Raw genomic sequence first — 25215 nt, 5'->3', positions numbered from 1 at the left:
AAAAAAAAAAAGAAAAAAAGATGTAACTAGACTGAGTGAGAAGCTATGTAACAGTTAAGCCTCACTGAAGATGGGCAGATTCAGGATCTGTCAAGGAAGATTTGCTGGGTGGGTGGGGCTGAGGGTTGGCCAATCCAGATATTTGGGGCAGCCTGGGAGAAAGTGGGAACAGACAGGCAATGGGCAGAGAGGGGAGCTGGAGGTAGGGCAGGAACAGGAAGCAGAGGAGGGTCAGGGGCCACTTAAAGGGAGGGAGAGAGGGAAGTTCCTGTTGTTCGAATAAATCACTGTGGTCTGCCAGAGTTTGTGAGAAGGTGCTCTCATGTTCGTAGCTGGATGGAAGCCTGCCTGAAGGAGGAGCTTCCTTCCCCGGTGGAGCTGGAGGAGAGCCTTCGCAATGGAGTGCTGCTGGCCAAGCTGGGCCACTGTTTTGCACCCTCCGTGGTTCCCTTGAAGAAGATCTATGATGTGGAGCAGCTGCGGTACCAGGTGGGAGGATTGGACTCCACCTTCTACCCACTTCCCTTCAAACGATCCCTTCTCCTCAAAGCTGTGAGGGTACAGTGACCATATAACTTATTGTCCAAATCTGGATAAAAAGGAGTGTTATTAATCTATGTTTTTCTGTGCTGGTAAGGATGGAAAATTCACAAGATATGGTCCTCTGGTTCCCCTCTGCCCATCTCTCCTGAATCTTTAAGCTGTAGTCTGGGCTGTACCCACAGGGAGTGCTGAGAACTGTGGAAATAGATTTTCTTTTTCCTTCCCTTTCAGGCAACTGGCTTACATTTCCGTCACACAGACAACATCAACTTTTGGCTGTCTGCAATAGCCCACATTGGTCTGCCTTCGGTAATACTGGGCCTGAAGATTGGTATTCATCTTTACTCCTTACCAGCCACCCCCTACAATCCCATGCTTTAATCTCCCTGAACCCTTTAGCCCTATTTCCATGTGTCTTCTAAACTAATCTAAGAGAACAGTTCCTTGCAGCTGTGTGTCTTTGAATCAGGTTATCTTTTCTCTGCCTCCTCTTCCCTGTGAATGAAAGGAGGTGAAGTTTCCCTGGCCTGAGTGGCACGGTTCCCATTATGCAGTAGGGGGTGCAGGAGGGCCTGCTATGTCATGCTCGTATTGGCCAGCCCTATCTCCACCAAATTTCACAGTGTGAAGCAAGGGTATACACATCCCTAGGTGGTAGACTTTGAATTAGAAGCCTAGGTCCAAAATCCCAACTGGACACATGATTTCATTCTTTGAACCTCAATTTGTTATTTGTCTATAAAATGGGGATAGTGAGCCCTGCCTTGTCTACCTTACAATGTTGTCAGGAGGATCACATGGTCTGTGTGAACTCCCTTTGTGAATTGTGAAGAGCTATACAAATGAAGGCATGATAGGATTCAACAATGTATGGTTTCTTTCTGCTTTGTTTTTCTTCACTGTAGAAAGGAACTATAATACAGGAATCAGCAGTAAAGAAAGACACTTTGATGGGAGGCAGAAGCAATAGATGTCATGTGTCTTCAGTGGGACTGGAATACTCTAGGTCTCTAAATTTGGTCTTTTATTGTGAATCTAAATGTAACGAAGATATATTGAGGTTAGGCCTCATTACAGTTGGCAGGTGGCATTGAGAAGCCATACCTGGTGCCACTCGGTTCTTAGAAGGTCTCTCATTGATCAGAAGCCGCTGGTTTGGAGACAGGGATAACAGCCTGACACTTTTGTGGTTCTTGGCAATACATGCCTCATTGGGCCCTCCATGGGAGTAGGCCAGCTCTCCAGCATACCACCTCTCTGGCAAGGGTCTAAGGTGAGGCATGCAGGCTCACTGTAGACATCTGGAAGACAACTGGGGGCTTGTTTTTTTTTTTGTTTTTTTTTTTTTGTTTTTGTTGTTGTTGTTGTTGTTATTATTATTTTTGGAGGATATGGCTTATATCCTGTAGCCTTGATAGCCTTATCTAGTGTTTGGTTAATCCAGGGCACCCTAGGACTATGTGTCTGTGACTGAGCCTTGGCTTAGTATGCATCCGCAGTGCCTTTCTTTTATACTTTTTTGACTTGAAATGGTTGGGGGAGACTGACCTAGATACCCCAGGTAACAAGGGAGCGCACACCTCAGGTTGGAGAGGAAGACCCATGCCTCGGCACCCCCCTCCATATTTGGTGCTGCTTAAAGGTTCCCAATGGCAGTAACTGCCTGGTTTCTCTTCTAGACCTTCTTCCCAGAGACCACGGACATCTATGACAAAAAGAACATGCCCCGGGTAGTCTACTGCATCCATGCTCTCAGGTGAGAAACCTCAAATTTTATCATCCAGGTTCCTCTAGGTGGATGCAACCAACAATCAGCAGCAACAAACTCAGCGAGAAGGATGAAGGGTAGAGCACAGGGAGCCCTGCTCAGGCGAGTGAGCTTTCAGATTTTCAGAGTTGTGTTTAGATTTGTGTGCATGTCTGTGGCACATTTATGTATGGCCTGTGTGGGTGAAGGGGAAGGGCAAGCAGGGTACCAGAGGCAGGAAGGTAGCAGGGTAGGGCCTTCAGTGTGTAACTGGGCATAAAGGAATCAGAACAGGACCTATTGAGAGCAACACAGGCAAGCCACTTAGTGTGGATGGTGTAGGCTCTTTGGTCCTACTTACAGCCAGCCATCAGCAACCAGTTGGCTAAATCACAGCAAGTGACTGACCAGTTCCTTGTGTTTCTCTTTCTGACTTCATTTCTCATGTCCCTTTGTGCCCCTGTGCCTTAGCTCAGCAGGTATCTGCTCTGTGCCCTTCCTGTCCTCTGTCTCCGTTGAGTGACCTGCTACTGCAATGTGGCCTTATCTGTGAAGCCTTCCTAATCCCCTCAGACCCCCAACACCATCTTATTTACCTTCTGCAGCACTTTCCTTGGGCTGATTTATGGTCATATTTCTTTATGTGGGTTGGGGATGACTTGAGGACAGGTGCTGAGTGGTCTTCATCTCTAGGTCCCCATAGTATCTCCTTCAAACCCATCGTGGGCAGAGTGTCAAAATGAATAGGCCCCAGTGCCTTCCAATGCCTTCCGTTTTTTCCTAGTCTCTTCCTCTTCCGGCTGGGATTGGCCCCTCAGATACATGATCTATACGGGAAAGTGAAATTCACAGGTAAGCCCAGCTCCTTCCCCTACCACCGCAGCCTGGGCAGGGTCTTGGGGGTTCTGGACCTGATGAAGGGCACCTGTGGCATCATTGCAGCTGAGGAACTCAGCAACATGGCATCCGAACTGGCCAAATATGGCCTCCAGCTGCCTGCCTTCAGCAAGATCGGGGGCATCCTGGCCAATGAGCTATCAGTGGATGAGGCTGCAGGTAAGGACTAGGCTCTGCCCTGCCAGGAGTAGAGCCAGTGGGTATGGGAGGGCTCCAAGCCTCACAGCCATTGGATGGATTCTGGCCAGCCCTCGTCCACAGATAGGGCCATAAGGCTACCTGGTTTGCCTGGCCCCTGAGGGTGGGAAAAAGGATGACGTTAGAGTGTCCTGCTACTGGTTGCGCTCCAGTCTGGGGTTCACTCTGGCCTCCTGACCTTGTTTCCATGCCCCCTCCCAGTCCATGCAGCTGTTCTTGCCATCAATGAAGCAGTGGAGCGAGGGGTGGTGGAGGACACCCTGGCTGCCTTGCAGAATCCCAGTGCTCTTCTGGAGAATCTCCGAGAGCCTCTGGCAGCCATCTACCAGGAGATACTGGCCCAGGCCAAGATGGAGAAGGCAGCCAATGCCAGGAACCATGTAAGGAGTAGTCTTGGGTTGCAGGGACCGAAAAGTTGAGTGGCTGGAAAGTCTTGAGTGAAACCAGGACTCCTGTCTGTCATGTCTCTAGGATCCAAAATTGCTTCTTAGAGAAACCATAACTTGTCAGTGATTTTAGAGAAATAGGAAAGGAACTTGGAAGAATGATGAAAATTCAGAAAAGAAGACTGGAGAAGAGGTTCTTGGGGGATGATCTTCAGGGAAGCCTGAGAAGGGCGCTGGAATGTAGAACAGAATGAGATTGGACTGGAGGTTCCAAAGGTTGGTTTGGCTTAAATGTGTCAGTGCCAGGTGTTTAGACCCCACAATTTTCTGAATTCTGAGCAGACTGACCTTTGGCCTTGGGAAGGTCCCCAGAAGAAGAAATAAGTGTAGCCAGGGAGGGAAGAGCAGGACAAGAAGATTGAATTGGGTTTCGCAGATTCCCTCTCAATGGAGTTTTTGCAGGATGAAAGAGAAAGCCAGGACATCTATGACCACTACCTAACTCAGGCTGAAATCCAGGGCAATATCAACCATGTCAACGGTAAGAGAGATCAGGCAGGAGTGGTTTGGGGGTGCCCTCAGGGTAAGCCCCTGCACTGGGAGGTTGGGGGATAGCTTTTCTCAAGCCAGAAAGCCCTGTGGTCTCACTTGGGCCAACTCTTGCCTCTGGGAAAGATCAGAGTCCAAGGAGTACGTGCACTGCTTTCTGGCCATCAGTGTCTAGAGGAGAAGTAGTGTGTCCAGGAAGTTTCTGTCTGACTGGAGAACCACAGAGAGGAGCAGCTCTTGCTGCTGGGGGGAAGTTGGACTGGGGTCCTTCAAGAGGAGCAGTGTGGATAATACATGAGGAAGGGGGATCTGGGTAGGAGCTGTGTGAAGGCTCAGGATAGGTAGGCATTTGCCTGTTTGGGTGAGGATATCCCTGGGGTTTGGGGTGGTGAAGTGAGAAGGCTGTGAAGACCAAGCTGAAGAATTTGGGCTGAACCAAATGGGCCCAGGAACCAAGGGGGAAAGGGTGGGGGTAACTCCAGGCAGGCAAGAAGAGGGCAGATTCCTGGAGCTGGACTAGGAGGTTATGAGAGGTGGCTTTCTCACACTGTCTGTTATGGAGTCTCTTTTTTTTCAGTCCATGGGGCTCTAGAAGTTGTTGATGATGCCCTGGAAAGACAGAGCCCTGAAGTCTTGCTCAAGGCCCTTCAAGACCCTGCCCTGGCCCTGCGAGGGGTGAGGAGAGACTTTGCTGTCTGGTACCTGGAGCAATTGAGCTCAGACAGAGAGCAGAAGGCACAGGTTAGCCTCTGTCTATTACCTGCCACCCCCTCTATGTGACTGTAGAATGGGAGAGGGCCTCTTACTCAGGGATCACCACTGTTGGTCCTTTGTATTCTGTAAGTGCTGACTGCATGTTTAAATGGTTAAATCACCCCAAGGCCTAGTAGACCAGACTGATCAGCTTCTGCCCCTGAGAGTCCCCCAGACTGACCAGGAGGAACCCAAGGACAGTCACATAGGCAGTAATGTGCTCCCCCATTGCTGAACTGGTGCCTCCACTTAGCAATCTTGTTTTTAACGCAGTTGACTTTTCCCCCAACACTATTTGTGTTGTCTGTGTTGTTATTTTACATGCTTGCTGAGCAAGAAAGGTTAAAGATAAGTTAATAGGGCTGGGCACTGTGGCTCACGCCTGTATTCCCAGCACTTTGGGAGGCTGACGACGCAGGTGGATCACTTGAGGTCAGGTCTTTGAGACCAGCCTGGCCAATATGGTAAACCTGTCTCTACTAAAAATACAAAAATTAGCCTGTGTGGTGGCACGCGCCTGTAATCCCAGCTACTCGGGAGGCTGAGACAGAGAATCGCTTGAATCCAGGAGGCGGAGGTTGCAGTGATTCGAGATTGTGCCACTGCACTCCAGCCTGGGCGACAGAGCAAGACTCCATCTCAAAAAAAAAAAGGTTAATAATGATGAGTGAGCCAGCCTAAAGGGGAGAGGTATGATTGAGGTTAGGTGGCTGGGTAGACCTGGGAGCTCATGCTGGCAGCTTGTAAACCATGGTCTTGGCCCCAGAAGGACTCTATTCTACTGTATCTCTTCCCTCTCTTAGGAGCTGGGCCTGGTGGAGCTTCTGGAAAAGGAGGAAGTCCAGGCTGGTGTGGCTGCAGCCAACACAAAGGGTGACCAGGAACAAGCCAGTAAGTCATCTCCAGGTCTGAGTCCTGCTCTGTGCATATCTCTGGCTCTTAGAAGAGTATCCCACCTCTTTGCTGGCTTCTGTGTTGGGCAGTGCACACTGCTCTGCTGCTGCTTCCAGCCTGGCTAGGGACTTCTCCCCTCACATAATCTGCTGTATTCCTGCTGCCTGGGGGGACACTACAGATAAGTTCATTAAGAACTTAGAGATAATGACATGCCAATACTGCACTGGGTTGGTCTCCTGGGGCAGGCAGTTTTCTTCCAGGTAGTTTACCTATAATTTTGAGTTTCAACCCGCTTGAATTCCTTTGGCTTCTGAAATGTAGTAATTTTCTAGAATATGAGCAAGAAGCTCATATTCTAACTCCGTTTCCCTTGAAAACATTATATACAAATTATAATTCTTTTTTGTTTGTTTTTGCTTTTGTTTGAGACAGAGGCTCACTCTACTGCCCAGACTGGAGTGTAGTGGCACAATCTCAGCTCACTGCAACCTCCACCTCCTGGGTTCAAATGATTCTCTTGCCTCAGCCTCCTGAGTAGCTGGGTTGACAGGCATCTGCCACCACAGCAGGCTAATTTTTGTATTTTTAGTAGAGGTGGGGTTCTTTGTGTTGGCCAGGTGGGTCTCAAACTCCTGGCCTCAACTGATCTGCCTACCTTGGCCTCCCAAAGTGCTGGAATTACAGGCATGAGTCACTGGGCCTGGCCACAAATATAATTATTTATTACAAGAATGCGAGTTAGTAATTGTCTTCCTCCAAGAGATCTATCTGCACTGCAAGTATGAAGAGAAACAGTGCTGAGGCAAAATGCAGTAGCCTGTGGACATTAGACCTGTTACAGTTGCTTGCCTTAGTCTGGACTTGCTGTCAGGTTTAGAGGTTGCTCAGTAACCATTTGCCTTCATCTAACAGAGCTTTCCAACATTCACTAGCTTTCAGTAGCCCCCAGGCCACTCCTGACTGGCTGCTTTCCTAATCTGCTCAGTTCATTCCCGATTGCCGCTGCCAGAGTAATCTCTGAAGCACAGATCTGATCTTATCTCCCTTGTTGAACATCTTCAGACCTTCATGGATTCTTGCATTATTTAGCCCACACTTTAGTCCTGTCTGTTTGTCCTGGCAGATAAGACCTTTCCAGAGTTCTTCGCCAGCTCTTCTGTTCACATTCCACCCAGTTCAGCCTAGCAAACTGTCTATTCTCCCTAGATTGCCCTCCAGCCTTTCCCGTCACCGGCCTCTGGTCCTTTGGGTTACATTTCTCCCGCATTCTCACCTGTTGATAAGCAGGTGAAAACATTCTCCAGAGCTGTCTCCAAGGCTTCCTCCTCTGTGAAGTCTTCCTGCTCTGCCAGCCAGAATCCCTCCTCCCCTGCTCTGCCATAGCATTGTGTGGGGGTGGGGGGAGGTGGACTTCTAACATGACATTGACAGCAGTGCACTGTAAGTACTTTGGTATCCTTAGCTCTTCCCAGTAGATTGTGCTCTCCTTGATGCCAGTGCCCCTATCTGCTTGGCATTTTGTTAGCCACGGAGTTTGTAAACTCAGACTACGTTGAGGCACCACAGCCCCTTTTAAGCTTACTGCTGCCCTTTGCAGCAAACGGCTCCACCTTGGAACTGGTTCCTTATTTCTCTGTGCTGTCATCAAGCCTTGGTCCCTAGAGCCCCCTGACTAACCTCATCTTAGTTACGCTCCATAGCCACCTGTCAATCTTGTGCTCACCACCTTAGGAACTCACCCTCTGCCATGACAGCCACTCTGTGTTACATGCTGAGCTACTCAATTTCAAGGCCTGACAAATTGCTTCTTACAGAGCCTCTTCTTAAAGGGACCCAGCCCCTTTTCTTCCTGAACATTTAGAAATGCATTTTAAACCTAGCAGAAAACCTCACAGGTTTTTCAGAGCAGTTACAAAGCAATTTCCCCACCAAGATCCCCCAGCAGAGCCTAGTTGGTCAGGAGAGTGGAGATGCCACTGAATGCCCAGCCTGTACAACCTGTTGCTCTCCTCCCTTGCAGTGCTCCATGCTGTGCAGCGGATCAACAAAGCCATCCAGAGGGGAGTGGCGGCTGACACTGTGAAGGAGCTGATGTGCCCTGAGGCCCAGCTGCCTCCAGTGTACCCTGTTGCGTCAGCTATGTACCAGCAGGAGCTGGCAGTGCTCCAGCGGCAGCAGCAGGGGGTAAGCCCCAGAAATATGGGTCTAGCTCTGCAGCCCCCAAGTAGTTGGAGGGATCAGGACAGGCAGCCCAGGCCACCCTCTTGTGAGTGCAATATGAGATGCTGGCCCAAGATTAGGATGGGGAAAGAGCTACCATCCCTGCCTTACTGAGCATATTTTAATAGCCATTACCTTGAGCAAACACTGCTTTACATACTCACTTAATCCTTAAAAAGACCCTATGAGGGAGGCATTCTGTTTTAGAGATGGGGAAACTGAGATGCAGAGGTTAAGTCACTTGCCCAACACAGCTGTGAGTGCCAGTGCTGGGAGTGGATGCAGGGGCCCATGCTTTGAACCACTTCGCTGTCCCACCTCGTCCCAGTCCATACCTATTCTCTGACAGTGAAGTGACAGGGCCCTCACTTAGGGACTTTCAGTCTGTCGGAGGAGTTAGAATACACCTGAGGGTCCAAAGAGAGACACAAGGAGAGAAGAGCAGATGACATAGGTGGAAGAAGTCTTCAGACCAAGGAAATGGAGGAAGCAGAGCTGGAAAAGCTTCCTGGAGGAGAATCAATAGAGAATTACACCCACAGCAGGTGTTTATAGAGCGTCTACTCCCAGCATGACTTGGATACAGGCACAGCCCTCAGGAAAGGCATAGTTCAACATAGGAATGACTATGTACAAGGAAGCATAAAATAAGTACTAAGAAGTAAAGCATTGTGACTAAAGTTGTGGACTTTTGAGCTGGGCTGCATGAGTTCAAATCTGGCTCTGCTAGTTCTTAGCTATGTGACATTGGGCAAGTTAATTACTTTCTCTGCTGCTCAATTTCTTTGAATATAAAATGTGAACAATAATATGTTTACCTCAGGCTATAGGATTAAATGAGGTAACATATTTGCTTAGAGAAGAACCTGGAAAGTAAGCTTTAGCTATTAATATTATTGTTGTTGATGTTCACAACATTCTGTTAGGAGAAGATAGTAAGGGGGCTGGACATGGGGGTTCACGCCTATAATACCGGCACTTTGGGAGATCCAGGCAGGCAGATCACTTGAGACCAGGAGTTCAAGACCAGCCTGGCGAACATGGTGAAACCCCATCTCTACTAAAAATACAAAAATTAGCCAGGTGTGGTGATGGCACATGCCTGTAATCCCAGCTACTCCAGAGGCTGAGTCTCAGAGATCTCTTGAACCCGGGAGAGCCAACATTGCATCACTGCACTCCAACCTGGGCCACAGAGTGAGACTCTATCGCAACAAAAAAAGAGAAGAAAATAGGAAGGGTGCTCTAAACAGAGGGCACAGCATAAGCAGATGTTTGAAAAGGAGAAGAAGGCAGGGCAGGGAAATGGAGCCAGAGCTTTTTGGGTGTGTGGTGCAGTGCAGTGTGGAGGCGACCACTCCATTTTCATCTCTGTATACCCAGGGCCTAGTGCAGTTCAATTTTTTTAAATTTTATTTTAAGACAGGGTCTGACTCTGTCACCCAGGCTAGAGTGCACTGGCGTGATCTCGGCTCATTGCAACCTCCACCTCCTGGGTTTAAGCGATCCTCCTGCCTCAGTCTCCCGAGTAGCTGGGACGACAGGTACGCGCCACCATGCTCAGCTAATTTTTGTATTTTTAGTAAAGACAAGATTTTGCCATGTAGGCCAGACTGGTCTCAAACTCCTGAGCTCAAGCGATCTGCCCATCTTGGCCTCCAAAGTGCTAGGATTACAGACGTGAGCCACTGCACCCGGCTAATACAGTTCTTGATGTGCAGTAGGGACCAATGGGAGCTGGTAGAGCTTACTTGTTAAGTGTGGGCTTTGAAATCAGGCAGCTCATTTTGACTTACATTATTGGTTGTGGGCTCATCCATGAAATGGGGATATTAATGGTACTATGGTTCTATTGTCGGCTTATTATGAAAATTAAATGATAATGTATGTGAAGTACTTATAATTGAGCACATAGTAAGTATTCTCAAGCATTTCGTATGATGATTATTAGTGAATGAATCAGGCCACTGGGGTTTTGGGATAGAGACACTGGGATATTTGAGAACCTTGGGGGCAGGATGGTGAATAGGCCTTTAGACCTTTCACCTGCCCACTTGGGAACTGGCCCTCCCACCCATTGTAGGAGCTTGGCCAGGAGGAGCTCTTCGTGGCTGTGGAGATGCTCTCAGCTGTGGTCCTGATTAACCGGGCCCTGGAGGCCCAGGATGCCAGTGGCTTCTGGAGCAGCCTGGTGAACCCTGCCACAGGCCTGGCAGAGGTGGAAGGAGAAAATGCCCAGCGGTGAGAAAGGCTTAGCCACACATTGGGAGTGAGGGATGGGGGAATGCAGCCAAGACTCAGCAGTCTTCTGTTGGAGACTTGCCTTGTGTATGATGTCCCATTCTTGGGCCCAGGCCCACCCTCTGGGTCTGTTCACAGTTCCCTCGCCTGTGTTTCTTCCTGGGAGTGGATGGGGTCACAGTCATTCCTCTTTTCTTCCTTGATTCATTCTTTCCTAGCAGATGTTTGAGTACTGACCCATGTGCCAGATATTACTCTAGGTGCTGGGGAAACACCAGTGAACAAAACACTTTCTGCTCTTGTCTAACTTACATGCTAGTAGAGGGAGACAGATGATTAGAAAAGAAGATGAGGTGGCCGGGAGCAGTGGCTCACGCCTGTAATCCCAGCACTTTGGGAGGCCGAGGCAGGAAGATCACCTGAGGTCAGGAGTTTGAGACCAGCCTGACCAACATGGAGAAACCCCATCTCTATTAAAAATACAAAATTAGCTGGGCATGGTAGCACATGCCTGTAATCCTAGCTACTCTGGAAGCTGAGGTAGGAGAATCACTTGAACCCGGGAGGCAGAGGTTGTGTTGAGCCGAGATTGCACCATTGCACTCCAGCCTGGGCAACAGGAGCGACACTCCGTCTCAAAAAAAAAAAAAAGAAAGAAAGAAAGAAAAGAAAAGAAGAAGAGGCATAGAGAAAAATAAAATAAAATAGGGCAAAGTGAGTAACGGGTAGAGACATAGTAGGGACGGTTTTTCTGTTTTACATAATGTAGTTATGCAAAGTCTCTTTGCTGAGGAGGTCATTTTGAAAGAGACCTAAAGGGCATAAATGATTGCCATGAGTCTATCTGGGGCAGAGGCCTTGAGAAAGCAATGTGCATGGTGTGTTCAAAGAACACCAAGAAGCCAGTGTGGTGGAGTCAAGTGAGGAAGACAGAGGAGTGGGAGATGAAGACCAAGTAGCCAAGGCCTGACCATGTAGGACTCTGGTTTTTACTCTGAGTGAGGAAGGAAGCCATGGGAGGGTTTTGAGCCAGGAGGGAGTTGATCTGACCTATTTCGTTTTTTTTTTATTTTTAGAGACAGGGTCTTGCTCTGTCACCCAGGCTGGAGTGCAGTGGTGCAATCACAGCTCAGGGTCTTGCTCTGTCACCCAGGCTGGAGTGTAGTGATGCAATCACGGCTCACTGCATCCTTGAACTCCTGACTCAAGTGATCCTCCCGACTCAGCCTCCCAAGTAGCTAGGACTATAGGCACATGCCACCATGCCTGGCTAATTTTTTAATTTTTTGTAGAGATAGGATCTCTATGTTGCCCAGGCTGGTCTTGAACTCCTGGGCTCAAACTATCCTCCCATCTTGGCCTCCTAAAGTGTTGGGATTACAGGTGTGAGCCACCATGCCCAGCAATCTGATCTACGTAACAGGATCTTTCTGGCTGCTGTGCTGAGAATTGACTGCAGGGGTACAAGGGGAAAGTAGGGAGACCTGTTAGACAGCTATTGGAGTAATCTAGGCAAGAGATGATGGGGGCTTGGCCTTGAGCGGTAGTGGAGATGGGGAAGAGGAGTCAGATTTTGGATACATTTTGAAAGCAAACTGACAGGATTTGGTCATATAATAGATATGGGGTATAAGAGAGAATGGAATTAGGTATGACTCCAAGATTTGGGGCAAGATGGGAGAGATAGTGGGACACGCAGGTTAAGCAGGGGAATCAGTTCAGATGTGAGCTGTTGGGTTTGAGGTGCTTGTTAGACATTCACTTGGAAATCACAAGGAGCTGGCTGGGATAAATGAATGGGCTGGAGATGTGCTTTCGGGAGCATATGGTGTTAAAGTCATGAGATTGGGTGAGATCACCTACAGTGTGAGTATGGAGAGAGAAGAGGTCTGGAGACTGAAGACTGGGGTGCTCCCATGGTTAGATGTCAGGGAGGAACCAGCAGGGGTGTCTCAGAAAGAACAGCCTGTGAGGCAAGAAGAGAACTAAAAGAGTGTGGTGTCCTGGAGGTCAAGTGAGGAAAATCGTTCAACTCTTTCCCCTGACTTCTGGCTGATGATTTACATGCTACTCACCTCTCTGCCCTTCACCCCGCTGCCAGTTACTTCGATGCCCTGCTGAAATTGCGACAGGAGCGTGGGATGGGTGAGGACTTCCTGAGCTGGAATGACCTGCAGGCCACCGTGAGCCAGGTCAATGCACAGGCCCAGGAAGAGACTGACCGTGAGTATAGTCTGGAGCTGGGTGGAGATGGCCCAACTTAGGCAGCCTGTCCCTTAGCCGTAAGTCTAGGGGCCCCCCACACACCTAGATCTCTGTTTCTTAGGGGTCCTTGCAATCAGCCTCATCAATGAGGCTCTGGACAAAGGCAGCCCTGAGAAGACTCTGTCTGCCCTACTGCTTCCTGCAGCTGGCCTCGATGATATCAGCCTCCCTGTCGCCCCTCGGTACCATCTCCTCCTTGTGGCAGCCAAAAGGCAGAAGGCCCAGGTGAAGTTAGGGCTGGTCATCAGAGCAGGAAGAACATTCTCTGTGGGTTGCACTGTACCCAGTCTGGCAGAGCTCTATTCTGATGGACACAATGGCTTCTGGGTGGGGGTCGGGGGGTGTTCCAATCTGGTAAAGAAGGATGGCCCCCATTGCCAGGGCAGTGGACAGTCCATGGGAAGAGCACAGACCTGGGAGCCAGAGAACCAGGCTGGATTTCCCACTCTGACCCTCAGTGACCATGTGACCTTGAGCAAATCCCTTGATATCTCTGAGCTCTATTTACTCATCTGTAAAGTACTGACTACCTGGTCCTACCCAGCTCCCAGAATGAGGGTGAAAATTAAATGAATTGACAAATGGGGCAGCATTTTGAACCTGAAACGCCCTGAGTATATTGCAGTAGAGAGTGGTTGAGAGCCCAGGCTCCTGGGCCAGACTACTGGAGCCTACGTCCTGGCAGCCTGACCCTGCACGTGTTACTTAACCTCTCTGTGCCTCTGTTTCATTACCTACAAGCTTGTGGCAGTAATGAGCGTATCTCATAGTTATGGGGTGTAAGTGAGATAATATGACAGTATTACTGGCTAACATTTATTGAGTCCTCACTCTGTGCCAAGCATCATTTTATGTGCTTTACAAGTATTAATGCATAAGAAAGTGCTTTAGAATACTGCCTGGCACATAGTCAGTACTCAATAAAATGTTAGTTTACAAAGTCTATTATTAATGAGGAGAGTTGGGAAGGAGTAGAATCTGGGGTTGTGTGAGGCAAGGAAGGGTTCAAGCCTTTATCAGTCTGACAGTGTGGCAGGCATGGGATTGCTTAACCTGTGGCCTCATGTAATCTTCCCACTACCTTGTCGGGTAGAGGAGTGTGGAGCAAGAAAAGGAAAGAGAAGGTAAAAGTCATGGTCAGGATCAGCCTGAGAAGTTGCAATGAGGCCTAGGGGAGTGGGGCGTGGGGGCAGGTAGGTGGAGCCTCCAGTGTGGGCTATCCCTGGACATGACTGAGGCACAAGAGCGCGGAATTGAGCTGTTGAGAAGGTGGTGGATGCTGAGGGTTTGAGGAGCTATGCAGAGCCTCTGTGGTTCTGGAGGTGCTGTGGCCAAACTGAGTAGAGTTAAAAGCCCAGCAGGAAAAGAGAGCCTTCTGAGCCTGGCCACATCCCAGGGAACCACATGCCACACGTGCCCACACACAGGACAGGGAGCTGAGTAGAGATCACTGTCCCTGTGGCTCCCAATGCCTGCCTGCAGTTTGGTTCCCTTAGGCATCTTGGCCTGGGAACCTAGAGAGATTAGCTTGGGGTCTCATCTTTTTTTTTCCTCCCTCAATCTACCAGGTGACAGGGGATCCTGGAGCTGTGCTGTGGCTTGAGGAGATCCGCCAGGGAGTGGTCAGAGCCAACCAGGACACTAATACAGCTCAGAGAAGTAAATGGACTGAGCAGGGGACCCTGGGAGGGGAGGGATGTGGGCTCAGCAGCAGCCCAGATGGTCAGGCGGCCTCCCTGGTCACCTCCGTCTTCCTTCAACCTCTGTGGTGAGGCAGGCCAGAGTCAGAGCAGGAGGGCTGCTGTTCGGACTGCAGGATGGATTTCCTGGCAGTCAGCAGGGCAGGAAATTCTCAGGAGGTGAGAATCCATGGTTCACCCGCTGCCTCCCTCTATGCCTTCCTGTGGACACTTTCCCTGTAATGTGGGCGTGTGAGATCACACAGTAGTCAGAAATCCCATTTCTGCTGGTAACTTGAGTTTGGGTTCCAATAGTCAATCAGCTCTGGCTAGAAAATGTTTAGACTTGGAGTGAGAGAAGAGGAATTGGCAGGAGTTTGAGGAAAATAGGCAGACTCAGTGCAAGTAGACAGGGGTGTGCTGATGTGTGGTGCTGGTGGTGTTAGTTCTCAGTGGCTGTGGTCTCTCTGTCCATCTGTCTGTCTACTAGTGACTGGAAGGCAGATGCTACATCAGCCATTCCCACCTCTTAGGCTCTCTTCTCCTAAGAAACTGTCCCAGAGTCCTCTGCCCATATCCTGCCTTTATGCTTCTCTTTTGAGACAGGGTCTCACTCTGTCACCCAGGCTAGAGGGCAGTGTACTGTGATCTCCATTCACTGCAACCTCTGAAGCAATCCTCCTACCTCAGACTCCTGAGTAGCTGGAAGTACAGGCATGCACTACCATACCTGGCTAATATTTTTTCTTTTTTTTTTTTTTTGAGACAGAGTCTCGCTCTGTCACCAAGACTGGAGTGCAGTGGTGCAATCTTGGCTCACTGCAACCTCCACCTCCCAGGTTCAGGCGATTCTTGGGCCTCAGCCTCCTGAGTAGTTGGGATTATAGGCACCCACCACCACAGCTGGCTAATTTTTGTATTATTAGTAGAGACGGGGTTTCACCATATTGGCCAGGCTGGTCTCAAACTCCTGACTTCAGGTGATCTGCCCGCCTTGGCCTCCCAAAGTGCTGGGATTACAGGCGTGAGCCACAGCGCCTGGCCAATTTTTGTATTTTTTTTATAGAGATGGGGGTTTGCCATGTTGGCCAGGCTAGTCTCAAACTCCTGGGCTCAAGTGATCTGCCTGCCTCAGCGTCCCAAAGTGTTGGGATTACAGGCATGAACCACTGCTCTGGGCCTTTATGCTTCTGTTCAAGCTGATTTTCCTTTTATCAAGCCCCAACTCAGCCTAGCCCCACACTGCCTCCCTTGGAGTGCTTCCTTGACTGCTGCTGCCTTTCCCTCCAAGCACAGTTGCATGATGCTGCTTTTCATGTATGTGTCTCTGTCCATCCTGGGATGTTCCTGTCTACTCCTTCAGAAGGGTGATTTTGTGTCCTCTTTCATGGAATCTGTCCCTAGTGGACAGGCTAAGGCCCATGGGAGGGACTTAGGCGAAGTATTGAGTGCTGTCTCCTGATGCCCCTGTCAGTGGCTCTTGGTGTGGCCGCCATCAATCAAGCCATCAAGGAGGGCAAGGCAGCCCAGACTGAGCGGGTGTTGAGGAACCCCGCAGTGGCCCTTCGAGGGGTAGTTCCCAACTGTGCCAACGGCTACCAGCGAGCCCTGGAAGGTGCCATGGCAAAGAAACGGCGTCCAGGTAATGGCCCCAACCTGACCCTCCTCTTCTCTGCCTGCCCCAGCCACCCCTTGCCTACTCTGAACCTTTTCTGCTTGCTTGGTTTCTGCTTAGCAGACTCAGCTTTCTGGGTTCAACATGACATGAACGATGGCACTGCCTACTACTTCCATCTGCAGACCTTCCAGGGGACCTGGGAGCAACCCTCTGGCTGCCGCCTCCACACCTCTCACCTGACCCGGGAGGAGATCCAGGTTGGCAGAGCCCCTGCCAGGGTGGGGGATTTTGGATGGGAATGCCCTGAAGAAGAGGCTCCCACTCCCTAAAAGACCACAGCATCTCTCTCCTGCCTCCACAGTCAGCTGTCACCAAGGTCACTGCTGCCTATGACCGCCAACAGCTCTGGAAAGCCAACACGGGCTTTGTCGTCCAGCTCCAGGCCCGCCTCCGTGGCTTCCTAGTTCGACAGAAGTTTGCTGAGCATTCCCACTTTCTGAGGACCTGGCTCCCAGCAGTCATCCAGATCCAGGTGGCAGGCTCTGGCTTTCTCAGTCTTCAGGGCCTGCGCATATCTGGGCTCCAGGGTATCCACCCTGCTTCCTTTTTACTGACATGGGAATGATCTTTCGGCCTCTAAATAGTAGTGGTTAAAAGCATAGGTTCTGGACCCAGACAATGTACGTTTGAATCCCAGCTCTGTCACCTCTTAGCTGTGTGACCCTGGCAAGTTACTTACCCTCTCTCCCTCAGTTTCCTCACTGGTCCCTCAGTCTTTTCATCTGAAAAAATAGGGCTAATGAAAGCACCTACCTTATAGAGTTGTTATGAGGATTAAGTTGGGTAATATCTCAATTGTTTATAAATTGTGCCTGGGAGGTAGGTAAGAACATGGTAGAAGTTACCATGCTATTTATGTCATCATCATCACTATCCAGAGAGTAAGAGCTGCTTTTTAGCTTCCCCAAGGGAAGAGTGAAATAAGATTTAGCTGGGTGCAGTGGCTAACACCTATGATTCCAGCCAGTCAGAAAGCTGACGTGGGAGGATTGCATGAGGCCAGGAGTTTGAGGCTGAAATGAGCTATAATGGCACCACTGCATTCCAGCTTGGGCAACAGAGAGAGCAGAGTGAGACCCTGTCTCTAAAAGAGTGTGTGTGTGTGTGTTTAGTAAGACATCAAGGCTTAGACACCAGGAGGGCTCGAAGAAGTGGTGGTTAAACAGAAAAGGGGTGAAATATCCTTTAGGAAAAGAAGAGTCTTCTACCTTTCCTCTCCAACCAGCCCTTCCCATTTTTATTCTTCCAACCCGTGGATGGTCCAGTGTGGCCTCTGAGACTGACCTGTAAGTAACTGAGACATGAGGCTGGTAGAGAAGATAGCCAGAGGCACTGTGCAAGCCAGGAATCATGGCAGTTGAGCAGATACCTTCCCAGGCAGATGTGATCTGGAGGGCCTCATCGGGGTGCTGGCAATGTAAAGATGCTTTCATAAACTTTTTGAATGCCAAGAGCATGCCACTTGGCACTAGGCAAGGGTGGGAGATGGGTGCGAGGCCTAAGGGTGAGTAATCACATCTCTCCCCTCACAGAAATTGGAGTACACTTGATGTTAGACATTGTGATAGGAGGGACACAAAGACAACACCAGAGGACTCCAAGGGAGACAGATGTGCAGACCGGGACTGGCAAATGGCCCTTGATTATGACTGACAGTGTTGAGGGGTAATTGAGAGCTTAGGCTTTGGGGTCAGAAGGTGGAGTTTGCCTCCTGGTCCTACCACTTCTGGGTCATATGACATTGGGCACCTTACTTATGCCCTCTCTAGCACTCAGTCTTCTCATTCATAATGATGGTGCTCACCTCATATGTTGATTGGGAAGATTCAATAGGAAAATTACATGTAGCACTTAGTGTGGTAAGTGCTCCATTGATGGGAGCCATTATGAGATTTTGTTTTCAGGGCATTGGTCCCAGAACTCAATACAGAACTTTAGTGAGCTGTATTTAGTGGTCTGAATCATAGGGATTTCTCCATCCTAAGCCCAGTCCGGAATTTCACACTAAGGCGATGAAAAACCACACCGACAGTGAGAAAGAAGATGGAGTCAGAGGGAACATTTGTCACTAGTACCAGAGCTGTGTGGGCTGTGGCCTGGGTTCTGGGAGACAGAGAAAGAGAGAGGTAGCCCAGAGCCTTGAGCCTCTTGCCAGGGGAAAGGAAAATCCAAAATGAGGCTGCCTGGGTGTGCTGAGACTTTATCTCCTAAAAGCTCTGACCCACCCTGGCCAGAACCCCAGCCAGGGTCCTGAATTCTGACCAATTCAGAGGCCTTAAGGAGCCTGGTGGAGGTTGTATAGTGGGAAAGAGCAGAGAGCAGACCACTCTCTTTCACACCCACAGCAACTTCAGACCACCCACAGCAACTTTCCAGGCAGTACCTGGAGGAGGAAAAGAAAGAGTCCTGGGGGCAGGCATGGAAATGGGGCTTCCTGACCTCTAGGCTCCAACATGGACAGCTGGCATCATGGACCAAGCTATCCTCTTTTACATCCTTTCCCAACAGAGGGGCCATGTAAGCCTCGAGGGAAAGCTGGCAGAACTGGCTTTAGGGGCCGGGCGCGGTGGCTCACGCCTGTAATCCCAGCACTTTGGGAGGCCGAGACGGGCGGATCACGAGGTCAGGAGATCGAGACCATCCTGGCTAACACAGTGAAACCCCGTCTCTACTAAAAAATACAAAAAACTAGCCGGGCGAGTTGGCGGGCGCCTGTAGTCCCAGCTACTCGGGAGGCTGAGGCAGGAGAATGGCGTGAACCCGGGAGGCGGAGCTTGCAGTGAGCTGAGATCGCACCACTGCACTCCAGCCTGGGCGACAGAGCGAGACTCCGTCTCAAAAAAAAAAAAAAAAAAAAGAACTGGCTTTAGGAAGGGCTGGGGGCAACTGAATGAAAGGGGTTGCTCCCTTGCCGGGCACGGTGGCTCACGCCTGTTAATCCCAGCACTTTGGGAGGCTGAGGCGGGTGGATCACGAGGTCAGGTGTTCAAGACCAGCCTGGCCAACATAGTGAAACCCCGTCTCTACTAAAAATTAAAAAAATAACTAGCTGATCATGGTGGCAGGCACCTGTAATCCCAGCTATTTGGGAGGCTGAGGCAGGAGAATCACTTGAACCTGGGAGGTGAAGGTTGCAGTGAACATGGGGACTAAAAGACAGGAAGGGCCAAGCATGGTGGTTCATGCCTGTAACCTCAGCACTTTGGGAGGCCGAGGTGGGAGGATCACTTGAGTCGAGGAGTTCAAGACTGACCTAAGCAATATAGTAAGACCCCATCTCTACAAAACTTAAAAAATTAATCAGGCATGGTGACACATGCCTGTGATTCCAGCTACTTAGGAGGCTGAGGCGGGAGGATCACTTGAGCCTAGGAGGTGGAGGCTGTAGTGAGCCATGACGGCACCACTGCACTCCAGCCTTTGAGACCCTGTCTCAAAGGAAAAAAAAAAAGAGATGGGAAGGATTTCAGTGGGTAGAGATAGGGCTGGGAACAAGGGTGGGTATAAAAGGTTTGGGGACGGAAAACCATAAGGCATGTTTAGAAGAAAGTGAAAAGTCTGATGCATCTAGGATCCTTAAGAAGGCGGGGACCAGTGGAAAGTCAAATAGGCAGTGTGGGGTCAGATGGTTGAAAACTTCTGGAAATAGGCTGGGACAGTCTAAGAGGTACTTTAGGAAAATTAATCCCACACAAGCTTGGAGTGAAAGGGAAAAGGCTCCTAGGAAGGAGACTGGAATGGAAGAGGGCCTTGAGATTTTAGAGACCAAAGGAGGCATGATTTGTGCAGATGTCAGTTGGACCCTTTGCAGCAGATCAGCTAGGGGAGAGGCCATTGGCCTGACAGCTGAATTACTGGGGACCTTGGTGGGACGATTTGCTGAAAGCTAGGGTCAGGAGCTGGATTGTGTTGTAAAGAGAATGTGAGTTATGAGAGCATTAGTGACCTGCTGCCCAGGTGGCCCCTGGCAGAGATGGTGAGCACACAGCTTTGTGCCTGTACACACTTCACATCCACACAACCACATTCATTTCCAGACTGCTCTCTGCCCACTTTCTGTGCACATGAGGGAGGGTGGAGTGTGTGATAGGGTGTGGGTGGTCTGCATATGGGTGTATGAGTGTATTTTAGGCTGATATGGTACATACTTTGGTGAAGTTGGTGAGTAGGTGTATGCTTTATTATCTTTTAGGACTGTATCTTATAGTTGAGTTTCTGTGAAGAGGTATTGGTTAGAGGTGTGTGGGTGTGGGTATGTGGGTGTTTGTTCTGGGACGAGGGAGTATGGCAGAGGGCATTGTTGGCTATGTGCAGCCATTTGGTCTTCCCCATGAAGTTGGAAGTTCTTTGAGAACAGGGCCACTTTCCCCTTCCCCCTCTATTTAACTGCCCACTTCCGTTCCCTGGAGAGCCCAGGACAAGGATTTTCTTAAAAGCCTCCCTGACCAAAGGAGACCTACTTGAGTTACTGCCCTTTCTCTCCTGATTTGCAGGCTCATTGGCGGGGTTATAGGCAGCGGAAGATTTACCTGGAGCGGTTGCAGTATTTTAAGGCAAACCTGGATGCCATAATCAAGGTAGCTACAGTGGTTTTGGCAGGCTTCTTTCTCTCGAAAGACCCTCTGAGAACAATCTTGCAGTATTGTCACCTCCTTGTGATCTCTGGATTTGGCTGAATTGGCCTGGGACTGAGGGTGGGCCTCAAGCTGGAGCTGAGGCAGTGTGTTTCTTCTCCCAGATCCAGGCCTGGGCCCGGATGTGGGCAACTCGGAGGCAATACCTGAGGCGTCTGCACTACTTCCAGAAGAACGTGAGTGTCACCTTGCTCCCCCTGCCCACATACCCAACCTTTACCCATGAGACTAGAGCAAGGACAGCCAGCAACCCTTTTCCCATCTGTGTTCGTGGCAGGTTAAGTCCATTGTAAAGATCCAGGCATTTTTCCGAGCCAGGAAAGCCCAGGATGACTACAGGATATTAGGTGAGCTCCCTGATCCACCCTCCCCAGCTGATGGGAGGGAGAGCACCCCACAGAGCCAGGCAGGTCTAGACATCCTTCTGGGACTGCACAGCAGGTAAGGGGAAGGTAGTCATAAGTCGTCTGTGCAGGAACGTGGAGCAGAAGTTGTAACAAAAGCCCACCTGCTCATCCCAATCACAGATAGCCTTGTCACAGTGAAAGTTCTAACCAGGCTCTTTTTGTACCAGGCTTAGATTATCTACCTATTGCTACTACCAAAGCAAAAAGAAAAGGATCTTGCTTCTTTCCTTCGGGTTCCAACTTCTCCCCTCCAGACCTCTGTGGCCTAGCACAAACAAGGCCTGGTGAGGCACACAGAGTCCATTCTGTAGTGTGGGGAATGTGAGAAGCACCCAAGGGTGCTTCATCTTCCTGCTCCATATTCCCCATTAGTTGAGTGCTCATTTAAAGCTTTAAAGAGGTCCTTCCTGGCCCTTGTTCTACAAGTTCAGAAGCCCAGCAAATGGCATCCCCTTCCTTTTTGTGAAATTGACAAGTAGTCCATTTCCACATTCACCTCTAGCCCCTGAGTTCCTGAAGCAGTAGACCCCTTTCCTTCCTGGCCTTGAGGCTGCACTCTTGGGCTTCTGGTGAAATGTCCTGTTCAGGAATCCTCTCCTTCACCTCCTCAGTCCTTCTTCGCCCCTGAACTGCCCACAGGGACTTTGCCTGTCCCTTCTCTGGTCATGCACACTCAGGCCGTCTGCTTCCTGTCAACAAGCTTCTTTCTCTCCTTCCCTCTCCCCAACCTAGCCCATTCTATTTTGTCTCTGTGGCTACACTAATACCATTGTCCTGGCCATTTTTTGTCTTCTTTTTCTTCTCTTCAGTTTATGGTTTTTCTGGAAGAATTTGTTTTTCCCTAGTGCTGTCTCCTGACTTCACTGGCCCCCAAACTTTATTCAGAGCTCTACCATTTACTAGCTGCGTGGCCCTCAGCAAGTTACTTAACTTCTTTTTTTTTTAAATTGATTATTTATTTATTTGGGACAGAGTCTCACTCTGTCACCCTGGCTGGAGTGCAGTGACACAATCACGGCTCACTGCAGCCTCAACCTTCCAGGCTCAAACTATCCTCCCACCTCAGCCTCCTGAGTAGCTGGGACTGGAGGCATACACTACCACAACTGGCTAACTTTTGATTTTTTGTAGAGATGGGGGTCTCCCCATTTTGCCCAGACTGGTCTCAAATTCCTGGGCTCAAGTGATCCACTCGCCTTGGCTGCCCAAAGTTCTGGGATTACAGTCGTGAGCCACCACACCTGGCCAATTAACTTCCTTCTTGCCCACTTTTCTCCTTTATAAACTGGACATAATTCTAATATTTGTCTTGTAGGGTTGTTTTGAGGAGTTAATATGCTGTATTTCATCGAATCCAAGATGCCATGAATTGTCTTGGATTCTACCTTTCTTCACTCCTCAAAGATTTGTCCCCAGGCCAGGCATGGTGGTGGCTCACACCTGTAATCCCAGCACTTTGGGAGGCTGAGGCAGGAGGATCACCTGAGGTCAGGAGTTTAAGACCAGTGTGGCCAACATGGTGAAACCCTGTCCCTACTAAAAATACAAAAATTAGCCAGATGTGGTGACAGACGCCTGTAATCCCAGCTACTTGGGAGGCGAAGGCAGGAGAATCTCTTGAGCCCGGGAAGCAGAGGTTGCAAGGAACTGAGATCATGCCACTGAATTCCAACCTGGGCAACAGAGAAAGACTCTGTCAAAAAAAAAAAAAAAAAAATTTGTTCCCCTATTGTAGCCAGATTAATCCATTAAACCTGTACATGTGATCATGTCACTCACCTCCTTAAGAGTTGTCATGATGCCCTGTTGCCTTGAGGGTAAGGTCCAATCTTCTAACCACAGCTTTGGGACTCTGTGATCCAGCCTTTCTCTGCACCTCTAACCTTACTGACCTGCCCCTCACCACCTACACCTTCTGCACTGTGTTCCAGATACAGTGGACTTTCGGCACTCCCCACATTCACCCTCTCCACCTCCTTTTCACCGACATCAGGGATGTCTCACCTCCTCCTTGCAGTGTTTCTTCACTCCCCAGTGGGGTTGGGCAACCCACTTTTGTTTTCCCAAAGATCCCCATGTTTGCTCTTCTCAAAGCGCTAACCACACTGCAGTGAATTGTGGTTTATTTGTCTAGTTTCCCTACTAGACTGCCTTTAGGGACAGGGAGTAGTTTTATTCGTCTTCCAAATCTGACTCCTTCATTTATTATTAACTGTGTAACGTAGGGCAAGTTGCTTACCTTCTCTGAGTCTCAGAGGTATCATTGGTAAGAGAGGATAGTTATAGTGTACTGACCTCACAGGTGGTCTTAAGTGTGTAAAGCACTTAGAACAGCTTCTGTCTCATAGTAAACATTCTATGTATTAGTTGTTTTGTTGTTATTTCCAATAAATTAGCTCAGAGGCTTCTTTCTTTTTTGCTCAAATACTAATTCCAAAGGTGATTCAAGGAGAATCACCAGCTAGCTCTGACCTCCCCTATATTATAAAGCCCACTGTCCATCCCATCTACCTGTCCTTCCTGGTGTGTACAGACACTCCTGACAGAGGAGCACTGTGAGGGCAAGCAGGGCTGAGTGGTGGCTGGCAGGTAGGAGGAGGAGCAGGTTGGCCCAGCAGAAGTGAGTGGTAAATTGCGGTAGACAAGGGAGGTCTGGGAGGATAATCAGAGGGAGCTGTGGCTCCGGCTTTGGTGTCAGAGGTCCCTGGGATAGGCCCAGGCTGGGGTGAATCAGAAGTAGGGGAAGAGCAGCTATTATGTCATCTCCAGTTATAAGACAGGGGGCTCAGGGACAGGCCTGGCTAAGAGGCTACCCACTGCCCTCCAAGTGCAAGCAGAACCAGTTAGAAGACGACTGGGGTTGGGGACCTGCTGATTCCAAGCAGAACGGGGACTGGGGTGGGCTAACTCTGGGGCAGGGACTGGCAAGGAGGCCTCTGATGAGACATGCCTAATCCTGATGCCTCCTCCCTTCCTCCCAGTGCATGCACCCCACCCTCCTCTCAGTGTGGTCCGCAGATTTGCCCATCTCTTGAATCAAAGCCAGCAGGACTTCTTGGCTGAGGCAGAGCTGCTGAAGCTCCAGGAAGAGGTAGTTAGGAAGATCCGATCCAATCAGCAGCTGGAGCAGGACCTCAACATCATGGACATCAAGATTGGCCTGCTGGTGAAGAACCGGATCACTCTGCAGGTGTGGGGCCCACCAGTCCTCCCCTTCCCCAGATCTGTCTACCTCTGGAGATGTGATGCTGACCATTCTCTGTTTGCTAATCAATTTATTCAAAATGGTGTGGATTTTATCACCTGACTCAGTTCCTTGTTCCAGTGGCCCTCTGCCATTCTAATAAATCATTTCGGGGGACCCATGACAGAGTAGAAAGAGCATGAGACCTAAAATCAGAATGCCCGGCTCTGCTGATTCCTAGGGATGGGGCTGTGGGTGCTCATTTCACTTCTAAGTCTGTTTTCTCATTAGCAAACTGGGAATAATGAGAATGTCCGCCTCTCCAGGCCAAATATAGAGATAGATAAGAAAGCTCTTTAAATCATAAATTACCATACAAATATGCAGTGACAGGGTAATAGTGACATAGTGATAGCTCCACCTCAAATGTGTGTAGCAGTCTAATAAGAAGTGATAGCAAAAGTCAAATAGACACAATTCCTCAGCCTGGCAACCCAATTCTCTTTGGAGACTCACTCCCATGACAGAAGAGGAACCAGATGGAGTCTCAGGGCACTAGGAGGGGCCCTTCCTCACCCTAGAACTGCTTCTCTCCCCCAGCTTATGCCTGTTCCTTGAACAGCAGAAAGCCCTGGCTCTTCAAGGCACTGATTCTGGACCATACGTTCTGTGCCCTGGGATGGCCTAGGCTGGTTGTATCACCCATTCCTCCACCCCTGCAGGAAGTGGTCTCCCACTGCAAGAAGCTGACCAAGAGGAATAAGGAACAGCTGTCGGATATGATGGTTCTGGACAAGCAGAAGGGATTAAAGTCACTGAGCAAAGAGAAACGGCAGAAACTAGAAGCATACCAACACCTCTTCTACCTGCTCCAGGTTAGCAGAGACTTTCCAAGGAGAAGTCTCTCCCATCTCCTGAGGGTCTGAGACTTCAAGGC

General features: G+C 49.6%; 1 protein-coding gene across 2 annotated transcripts in view; it reads left to right on the top strand.

Moving 5' to 3' along the window:
- IQGAP3 (IQ motif containing GTPase activating protein 3) overlaps positions 1-25215 on the top strand; it is a 52030-nt gene that overhangs the window by 12846 nt on the left and 13969 nt on the right. Inside the window, exons 3-24 of one of the 2 annotated variants that reach the window (XM_011992786.1) lie at positions 333-489; positions 775-852; positions 2223-2299; positions 3075-3142; positions 3233-3346; positions 3587-3765; positions 4234-4312; positions 4898-5061; positions 5877-5964; positions 7991-8154; positions 10274-10431; positions 12533-12654; positions 12758-12921; positions 14265-14355; positions 15850-16017; positions 16111-16250; positions 16355-16525; positions 20547-20630; positions 20792-20863; positions 20965-21034; positions 24076-24284; positions 25001-25153. In XM_011992786.1, the coding sequence (XP_011848176.1) occupies positions 333-489; positions 775-852; positions 2223-2299; positions 3075-3142; positions 3233-3346; positions 3587-3765; positions 4234-4312; positions 4898-5061; positions 5877-5964; positions 7991-8154; positions 10274-10431; positions 12533-12654; positions 12758-12921; positions 14265-14355; positions 15850-16017; positions 16111-16250; positions 16355-16525; positions 20547-20630; positions 20792-20863; positions 20965-21034; positions 24076-24284; positions 25001-25153 (2770 nt within the window). Of the gene's footprint in view, positions 1-332; positions 490-774; positions 853-2222; positions 2300-3074; positions 3143-3232; positions 3347-3586; positions 3766-4233; positions 4313-4897; positions 5062-5876; positions 5965-7990; positions 8155-10273; positions 10432-12532; positions 12655-12757; positions 12922-14264; positions 14356-15849; positions 16018-16110; positions 16251-16354; positions 16526-20546; positions 20631-20791; positions 20870-20964; positions 21035-24075; positions 24285-25000; positions 25154-25215 lie in introns of both variants that reach the window. The other variant, XM_011992787.1, reaches the window with a different exon arrangement.

This window comes from Mandrillus leucophaeus, unplaced genomic scaffold, assembly GCF_000951045.1.
Source record: "Mandrillus leucophaeus isolate KB7577 unplaced genomic scaffold, Mleu.le_1.0 Scaffold418, whole genome shotgun sequence".
NCBI classification, from domain to species: Eukaryota; Metazoa; Chordata; class Mammalia; order Primates; family Cercopithecidae; genus Mandrillus; species Mandrillus leucophaeus.
This window is presented reverse-complemented; position numbering and strand designations above follow the sequence as displayed.